Source organism: Manihot esculenta, chromosome 8 (genome assembly GCF_001659605.2).
Source record: "Manihot esculenta cultivar AM560-2 chromosome 8, M.esculenta_v8, whole genome shotgun sequence".
NCBI lineage: Eukaryota > Viridiplantae > Streptophyta > Magnoliopsida > Malpighiales > Euphorbiaceae > Manihot > Manihot esculenta.
In genome coordinates, this window is record NC_035168.2 from 34,012,024 (window position 1) to 34,021,797 (window position 9,774).

The following is a 9,774-nucleotide window of genomic DNA, read 5'->3' on the forward strand; positions in this document are numbered from 1 at the left end:
ATGATGCATGAACATGCTAAAAACTTTATAATTTATTTGCTTTAAATCGTAAAGGTTTATTCTACTCACCTCAGCTAGCTCTGACAATGACTAAAGCAGCTGACTCACTGCTGGGGTCCTCGGTTCCTCGGGTCCGAACCTACACAGGTGGACTCAAATGAAGGACCAAACAACTAGAACATAACTCTAAAAACATCCCCCAAAAACCCCCTAAAACACCTCAAAACAATCATGCAAAAACATGCAAAGGAAGGCTGAACAGGGCAGGTTCAGCGGCACCTTTGGCGGTCGAAAGTCCCTCCAGAGCCGAAACCCAGGCAGGTTCGGAGGCACCTTCGGCGGCCGAAAGTCCCAGACAGAGACGAAAGTCTCTTTTCGGGGGCAGGCTTCGGCAGCCGAAAGGCTTGCCTCCCCAGCCATGTTCGGCGACCGAAAGTCCTTCGGCTGCCGAACCTGGTTTCTGCCAAAGGGCAGAAACTTGGCTCCTCTTGCCTCCAATGCCTCCCAAACCTTATAATCATGCATAATCCTATTCTACAACACACATACTCAAGTATACAAGTTCCTAGGGGCTTCAAACCAACTAAAACCCCATCTACAACACATCAAACAACACAAATCCAACATACATTTCCCATAATCCAACAAAGACCCAAAAACTCATAAAACCCTACACATGCATTTCTACTTCAAGAATCAACTTAAAACTTGTTAAAAACATATAGTGAGCTCAAGATCGGCCCTTACCTCTTGAAGATCGAGAGGAAAACGACCCTAGCTCGAAGATGGGAGAGATTTGAGTTTTTGAACCTCAAAGCTCCAAAACTTGCTTTAAACTCGAAAATCTTCACAACAAGGTGAAAACTCATAAGAAAAACATGAAAACTCGAACGGAGAAGCTCAAAACAGAGGAGGGGCGGTGGAGAACTCACCTTGGCCGAAAACGGGAAGAAAAGCTTGCCCGTTTCGGCCATGGGGTCCTTTTATAGGGCTGTCCTTACCACCTTTCGGCGGCCTAACGTGCCCCCACAGCGCATGCAAGTTCGGCGGCCGAACATGAGGTCGGCGGCCGAACCTTGGCTGAATCAAATAAGGCTTTCGGAGGCTTAAAGCGCTCCCAAAACCTCCTTACGTTCGGCGGCCGAACATGACTTTCGGCAGCCGAACCTGGCAAAGTCTCCAAAGCCCTCTCTACTCAAAACTTGGTTTTATTTTCATTAAAAACCATAAAATACATCAAAACACTTTATGAAAACATGGTTTTACCCTTCTAGAGGTCTCCGACATCCGAGATTCCACCGGACGGTAGGAATTCCGATACCGGAGTCTAGCCGGGTATTACATCTTGGCCGAAAACGGGGAAAAAAGCTCACACGTTCGGACATGGGACCCCTTTATAGGTGGCTGGTCAGGCCACTTTCGGGGGCCTAACGTGCCTCCGCATGCATGCCATGTTCGGCGGCCGAACATAAGGTTTGGCGGCCGAACCTGGACTTCCCTCACTCATGCCTTCGGGGGCCTAAAGCACTCCCGAAATGCATGCATGTTCGGCAGCCGAACTTGAGGTTCGGCAGCCGAACCTGGGTCTTCCTCAAAGGCTATTTTCATACAAAACTCATTTCCTTTCTTGCTTAAAACCATAAAATACATTAAAACATTTTATGAAAACATGGTTTTACCCTTCTAGAGGTTTCCGACATCCGAGATTCCACCGGACGGTAGGAATTCCGATACCGGAGTCTAGCCGGATATTACAAAAGGCTTGTTCAAATCTAGCAGTACCTGAATTCTAAGAAAAAGAGGGAAATCAAGGCAACTTTCTTGAGCCAGATTGACCTCTTAGAACACTCCTACTAAATCACCTATTATCTTCGCACATTTTGGGCATTCAGTTGGTTGGGTGGTAGCCCATGTACTTATAATAAAAAAGGATTGATAGAGAAGTTGAGTTTGTCAAAGAGTGTTTTGGGGGGTCATTCTCAAGACAAGAGTTGATTGTTACTGGATCAAGGTCTATTTTCAAGCATCCACCTAACATCGATTTCATGGTTGAAAGAAAAGATGTATGCGTTATTTCGTTTAGAAATAACTAAAAAATTATGTCTTAATTTTTAATATTTTACAAGTATGAATTTAATAATTTGGGTATTGAAAACTCTATCTGAAATGAGCTTGCCGAGTAAGATTTTTGAGTGAAGGTTCTAACTTGGGTTGTTGCCAATTGTTAGCTGCAGAATTAGTTTTGAACACTTAATTTGTTCGGCCATTTTAATGGGATTATTAATATTTTAGGGATTCAAAGATATGGTTTTTGTGAGAGAAAAGAAGCAAAAGGTGAGAATAAAAGACAAAGAAAAAGAAAAGGTTTATACTAGGAAGATCATAAAAGAGAGGAAAAAAGTCTAAGAAACAGGTAAAAAAACCCAAACCAAGGGTAAGAACACCCAGAGAGAATTTGAGCAATGTGAATAGATTTTGGTATTATCCTTTGTGGCTAATTAGAGTGAGAGAAAAGCTTTGGTTCACATGTTTTTAATTCTAAACTTTCCTGAGTGTTTTTTATAAATATAAGTCTCACGTAATCAAATAATTCCACTAAATATGTAGGTGTATGTAATTTATGGCTCGCTCACTGTAATTTTGGCTCGAAAAGAATTGGATAAAATTTTTTTTTATCTAAAACAAGTCTATATAAATTTATAATATAAATATATAATATTTCATACCAATTCTACCCTTATTTTAGAGTGAATCCTGTTTAGACAGAGAACTTTTCGTCAACTAAGTCTTCATCTCTTTTACGCTTGTGTTATCTTGTGATCCAAAGTGGCGCGTCATGCGTGTGCGTGGGCAGACCCTTTCGCCCAGATACATCCTGCCTCTAATTCAGCTCTCGCGTTTCTCCACAAAAAAGAAACACCTGATTCTTCACCATCATCGTCTCTCAACTCGCGTGACCTGACTCACCTGACCCTTATCCATCGTTGCAGCATTTTGACTCATCCCTCCACCACAAGAAAACTACTTTCCCATTTCATCCTCCGACACGTGTCCTTCCATCTCTATAAAACTGCACGTGTCTTTTTCTGAACTCACCCGTGATTTTCTTCCAGGTGATGTTATCATTTCCTATATAAAATCTCTTTCTTGCACTCCGATCCTCTTGCCTGTTAACATCGGGACAAAATCTCTTCCTGAAATCAGTACAACTTTCCGTTCCCCAAGACAAACGGCATCTACTTTCTGCCAATTAATTGCCTACATGTCCGCCGTTACAGTAACGCCGTTAACATTATCGTCAACTCGTTGGTTTTAAATCACTGTTTGCCGGTTAAGCAGCGGACAAAACAGGATGAAGGTACAGCAACCGAAGCTACCGGTAGCCCAGTGGTGGACAATAATTCAATCTGACTCCATGCAGGAGGTTAAATTATTTTATTTTATGTTAAAAAAATAATAAAGGTTTATGTGAGTGAGGCCCCACCCACACACAAACACAAATTACACGCACAGTGTACGAGTGGTAATGGGGGCGACTATTGCTGAGACGGTTGCAGAGGAGAGAGAAATCGAGGCAGACGATGAAGCGGAAGAGATTCAAAAAGTGGTGGTTCTTATTGGCATTATTGAATCTAGTGATCATTTCTCTTCCTGTTTGAGTTGCAGAGAGTCGCACCTTTCAAGCTAGAGATTGGAATTAACATCCTTTTGAGAGGATCCTCATTTGGATTCTGTTTTCGTTTTAATTATTCGTGGCAAAAGTTTTTATCTAATTTAGTTTATTGATTTTGGAGTATAATGATTATCGCCGGTAGTTCCGCGGATAATGACTGCAATGGAATTGCGATTGCCGGTAAAGCTTTAATTTCGCAAGGAATGTGATGTTTGATTGCTAGATTTTCTGGATATGCCTTTTAGATTTTGCGGTTGATTTTTTGGTACAGATTCAGGAGATGCCCTGTACAGGGAGCTGTGGCACGCATGTGCTGGCCCTCTGGTGTCGGTGCCTCGCCAAGGAGAACTTGTTTACTACTTCCCTCAGGGTCATATCGAGCAGGTTCGTTTGATCCTTTTTTTTCTTTGTTTGATTAGTAGGTTCATTTTTTCTCCGCTGGTTGTGATAATACGTTTTGATCGATGTTAGGTGCAAGCATCGACGAATCAGGTAGCTGATCAGCAAATGCCAGCTTATGATCTTCCTGCGAAAATTTTATGTCGTGTGGTCAACGTTCAATTAAAGGTAATGCTACAATCTCATACTGCTATAACAGAAAACGCAAGAAGCTTTTATGAGAAATGAGAATGCTGAAATGTTTTTATTGCAGGCTGAACTAGACACAGATGAAGTGTTTGCTCAAATAACTTTGCTTCCTCAACATGAAGTATGTTTGGGTTTTTTTATCATCTTCAGAAATGTATATTAATTTAATAGTTTTTATATCACAAACATCTCTCTTAAAAAAAATTGCGTGAATGATCTAATATGATTATATGAATGTGGGACGTGCCAGCAAGATGCGAAATTGGTCGAGGAGGCTTTGCCTCCACCTACACGTCCGCGGGTGCATTCATTTTGTAAGACTCTTACACCCTCAGATACAAGCACTCATGGTGGATTTTCAGTATTGAGACGCCACGCTGATGAATGCCTTCCTCCACTGGTCTTTACTATTTTTCCTCGTCCCTCTGCTATTTTACTTTTCTCTCTCGATTGTCTGTTAAATGTTTCCTAATTTGGCATTACTTGTTCTGTTTTTCTAATAGGACATGTCTTTGCAACCTCCAGCGCAGGAGTTGGTGGCAAAGGATTTGCTGGGAAATAAGTGGCATTTTCGCCACATCTTTAGAGGTGATTGTTCTGGAATAAGAGTTATATCGCTTTAATTTACTACATGTGACATTATAGTTATCATCCACAGTTTAACTTTAAAAATTTCTTGTTTACTTCTGTGGGAGTTTCTCAAACCTTAGTTTGGTTATAGGATGTTATTGATCTCTTACCTTGACACTTGGGCTGCTCTGTTCTGCTGTTACAACTCAATTGCCGATCATCTTTCCTGCTATATTTTTATGAATGGCTATAATAAATTGTCTTTTTAAAACTTTATTCCAAATGTTTCTCCCTTTTTATTTTTAACCACTATCTATTATATATGTTGTGAAATAAGCCTGGAAAATGATATTTTATTTGTACTTATAGTTGCTTACTGCATGCTATAGTTGCCAAACAGACAGTTTTGTAGTAATTAACCATCTTGAATTCCAAATGTCAGGTCAACCACGGAGGCACCTTCTTCAAAGTGGTTGGAGTCTCTTTGTCAGCGCCAAAAAGCTTGTAGCGGGAGATGCATTTATTTTTCTCAGGTTTACTATTGCTTATTTTTTTAATTAATTCTTATGATTGTTGACTTCAGTTTGTGTTGAGTATTGTGCTGTCTTGTTGAAACTAATTAGTAGGTTTATCTGTCTATAGTACAGCTGATTCTATGATAAATACCAAGCCTTATTGGTTTCTGGAATTTTATTTCCAGAGGTGAAAATGGGGAGATTCGTGTTGGAGTAAGACGTGCTATGCGACAGCCAAGTAATATTCCACCTTCAGTCATTTCTAGCCACAGTATGCACATTGGCATCCTTGCTACTGCATGGCATGCTGTTTCAACTGGAACAATGTTCACCGTCTACTACAAACCAAGGTTTGTGGTTTTGTTCTAGATCTGCTGAGAGGTTTATGGTTTTGGTCTATGTTCATGTTAATTGATGTTAGCAAAGAATTGTTTTATTATAGCCTGTTAAAGAAATAGCATCATACCTCATTATTATTTTTTCTTTTTTTATTGAAACAAATTTTGGACTATGAACCAATTCACTATTAATCTGTTTTATCCTTCTCTTTTTCCTCCACTAGGTGTGTTGCACTCCTGAAAAATGCATAGCATAATTCTAAAAGACAAATCTGATGTGTATCAAATTGTTTGCATGAGCTGTAACCGCGTAAGTGTCTTTCCTCCTATCTTGTACAGTTCTTTTTTATCCGTGGTATTTCATATTACAGAACAAGTCCTGCTGAGTTCATAATTCCAGTTGACAAATATGATGAGTCTGTCAAGAGCAGCTTTACCACAGGGATGAGGTTCAAAATGAGGTTTGAAGCTGAAGAGGCTCCAGAGCAGAGGTAAAATTTTCGTGTAACTATGCCCATTTTTCTTGTTTAGGTTAATTTCACTAGAAATAATTAATGATTGAGGAGTCGGGACTCAGGAGTGAGTGGATTGTGATAGGCTTTCAGGTACTGTGGTTGGAGTTGAACAAGCTGATCCCAAGAGGTGGCCTGCTTCAAAGTGGAGATGCCTCAAGGTATTAGCATATAGTTTATTGGAACCTGTGATTATTATTCTGCTGTAAGCTAAAACCAAGCATCTTTCCTTCAGGTACGGTGGGATGAAACTTCTCCTATTCATCGTCCTGAGAAGGTTTCTCCATGGGAAATAGAACCTGCTTCGGCTCCTTCTCTAAACTCCCTTCCAGCATGCCGAATCAAAAGACCCCGTTCAAATATGGCAATGCATTCTGCAGATTCTGCTGCTTCAATAAAGAAAGGTAGAAAGCAAAATTGTTCATATCACTAATCTATGTTCTTATTCCATTTTGTCTGTCCTTCTGACGGTGGTTTTGTTGCAAAATGTTTGAAAGATAATGGATTATCTAGAGATCTGCAAGATCAAGAAAATGAAACCTTGAGAAGCACATTTGCTGTGAGCAAATTCCAAGAAACTGCTCAAAATCCATCCAGAGGGAGTTCATTGCATGTTAAGGATCAAAATTGCACTTATTTTGGTAAGAGAAGATTTGAACATGAGAGCAGAAATCCTCAACTGGGGCTTGGAGAGAAGTATTTGAATGCAGCGTTAGGACAACAGACTCCACATGATTCCGGTGAATTTGGTCAGCATTTAGTGGACCTTATCCCTGATACTGCTGGCCAACTTAAGAAGCATGTTGTTGATGAAGAAAACAAGTTGAACTGGTGTTCATTGTCCATTATGCACTCAGGTCCCTCACTTAATATGTGCGAGCCCATATTGGAGCCTCATACATCAAAAGATAAAGAGATATGTCCTACTTCATGGAATCTTAAATCTACCTTTCTTAGACAGAGTGATTATGTACAAGGTATGGAAGTTGATTATCAACCTGGACAACGGATTTTGTCCCAGGGATGTGCTGGTAATTCTCCTATTGCAACTGAAAAACTACATCCTTTGTCTTTGCAACTGCATGAGGAGGTAAAATCTAATGGAGATAGCAGTTGTAAACTTTTTGGTATCTCCCTTATTAGCAATCCTTTTCCAATGGAGCCAGCAATGCCCCATGAAATGTTCATGCTTAGGCCACAAGGGCAATTTAATCATGCCTCAGACCATTTGCAGGACATGGGCTCTAATCTATCATTGCAGGAGTTCAAGAATCCAAAGTGTTCTGAGAGCATAATTAGATGCGATGAAGAGAAGTCATTTCTGGCTTCTGATAATTTTGTTCTGAACAAGACTCAGGGTGGCTTGACCAGAAGATGTGTGAAGGTTTTCACTACTCCTTTGTTAATTGAGTGAATACTTTTTATTTTATCTTATTTTTTTTGGAAATATAGTTGCACTAGTATATATATATATATATGTGTGTGTGTGTGAATTTCTCTCTGTTCAAATAGGTTCAGAAGCAGGGAATTGGGGTTGGGAGATCTGTGGACCTGACCAAATTTAACAACTATGATGAATTCCTCGCCGAACTTGATCAGATTTTTGAATTCAATGGTGAATTAGTTGCTCCTAACAAAAACTGGTTGGTTGTTTTCACTGATGACGAGGGTGACATGATGCTTGTTGGAGATGACCCCTGGCAGTAAGCACTCAAAACTAGTGTCTGTTTGATTATTATATATATATGCATAATATTCGTCAGGTGCATACAATCCCCCTTCCACTTGTTAAACCTATGATCATATAATTCATACTTTGTTTCTAGATTTTTAACAAATTGAATCAAGTTCCTATTTATGTATAATGTAGGGAATTCTGTAGCATGGTCCGCAGGATCCTTATCTACACTCGAGAGGAGATAAACAGGATGGATCCACGATCCTTAAATACAATTGTGGAAGAAAATTCAACTGTTGCAGACCACATAGCTGTAGAAGATAAATCTTCAAAGCATCTTCCTACTGCGAGCGTCTAGGATGCCAGAAAAAAAAAAAAAAGTTAGAAAGGCATCTTCTTGGGGAAGTGCGGGACTCTAGCTTTGAAAAACTTGTGAAAGTTTTGGCACAACGCTTGTAATATGGCCTAAAATCTAAATGGCCAGTTAATATGTCTTCTTGTATTGAACTGACGACAAATTTATTTTGCCCCTTGGTTCTTTTATCACTGAATTTCTTGTGGTATTCTTACCAGGCACATTTTCTATTGGGTTTTTGTAAAATTTAAGGCCTGCAATAATCATCTCCGTTTAGGTAGTAAAGCTGGAAACGGAAAGAAAGAACGTCCTCTCCAGACATTTCATCTTGGAATGGTGGAGAGGAGGATGCTGGAAAGGAAATAACTTTTTGAAAAATAATAAATAAAGAAATATTATTATTACTGGTCGGAGACCGTCATGTGGGGAGATCATGCAGCAGCTTGGTTTTCGTCAATCACCAGTCTCAAAACGCACGGATGTATTGTAGTGAAATCAGAGGCAAGTTTTAACTTTCTGACTGTTGTATCCTGTGAGTATGGTCTCTTTCCTGTTTATTTGCTCAACTAAATAGCAAAACACAGGAAACAAATTTTTTTTTTTTTTTAAATGACGATATATCATAGTTGCGATTTTTTGAATTGCCTACCAGTCATTAAGGATAACTAGACCATGGGTTAATATTTTTATACTGTGACTTCTTTGAAATTATAATTCTCTCAAGATCATGACAACTCTTATTTATTTCATGTTTGTCAGAAAGAAAAGTTGTTAAACAAAATAAAAATTTCCCCTTCTCTCCTAATCCAACTCGGAAGGGTTTAGATAAATACTCTATTTTTTCCGTTGTCGGTTGTTTTCTATTCACATGTGTTAAATTTTTTTTTCAAGTCCTAAACTAAAAGGGATTTTCTAGTCACAATAAGTTTCGTAAGTTTAGTTTTCAAATTTCAATGACTTTCTATTATAACTTATACAAATAAAGGCTAGCTAGTATATACAATGCAATAACACAATAAGTAAATGCTTTAATGATAAAAGACTATTTAGACTCCGTCAGGAGTTTAATTAATATCATTTGGTTAAGATAAAATAAGAGAAAAGATAGGCTAAAAAACTAAAAGTCTTATTGAAATTTCTCAAAAATTGAAAAAAAATGAGTTTGTAATAGCTAAGAGAGACTATTTATAATATAAACAAAACTCTAATAAGCAAAATTATAAAAATATTCAAAATATCCAAAATATCAAAAAAAATATTTAAAATGCAAAATTAACCCCCTAAACGATGGAATTTTCATATTGAACTTTGTGACAAGCCTATGGCCTTTGTCACATTTTTGAAAGTCGTGCGTACCGAAATTCTCTTTCCGAAAAGCTATCGTGAGTCTCTATCGGACGTCGGCAATAAAAATTAGATCCAGTCCAAGTCTGTCGTATAGTCCAAATCTAGTTGCTCCATGTCATTCCCTTCCATTTGTAAAGAACTCGACCTCGAGTTGTCATCAACAGGGTAGTACTGAAATAGATCTGCCACATTAAACAT

General features: G+C 38.8%; 1 protein-coding gene across 1 annotated transcript; it reads left to right on the plus strand.

Moving 5' to 3' along the window:
- The first annotated feature begins 2,918 nt into the window (after window positions 1-2,918).
- On the plus strand, window positions 2,919-8,420 carry LOC110621083 (auxin response factor 2A). Its single transcript, XM_021765139.2, has 14 exons — window positions 2,919-3,853; window positions 3,945-4,057; window positions 4,145-4,240; window positions 4,326-4,382; window positions 4,512-4,661; window positions 4,765-4,849; window positions 5,274-5,364; window positions 5,532-5,696; window positions 6,056-6,175; window positions 6,282-6,357; window positions 6,432-6,600; window positions 6,694-7,580; window positions 7,709-7,899; window positions 8,067-8,420. The coding sequence occupies exons 1-14, from the start codon at window positions 3,799-3,801 to the stop codon at window positions 8,230-8,232; spliced, it is 2,421 nt and encodes an 806-aa protein (XP_021620831.1). The 5' UTR covers window positions 2,919-3,798; the 3' UTR covers window positions 8,233-8,420.
- Window positions 8,421-9,774: the final 1,354 nt, after the last annotated feature.

Coding starts and splice junctions, on each gene's coding strand:
- LOC110621083 (XM_021765139.2), top strand. CDS start 3,799: ATGATTATCGCCGGTAGTTCCGCGGATAATGACTGCAATGGAATTGCG. Junction 5,365..5,531: donor GATGCATTTATTTTTCTCAG/GTTTACTATTGC, acceptor TTTTATTTCCAG/AGGTGAAAATGGGGAGATTC. Junction 6,176..6,281: donor GAAGAGGCTCCAGAGCAGAG/GTAAAATTTTCG, acceptor GGATTGTGATAG/GCTTTCAGGTACTGTGGTTG.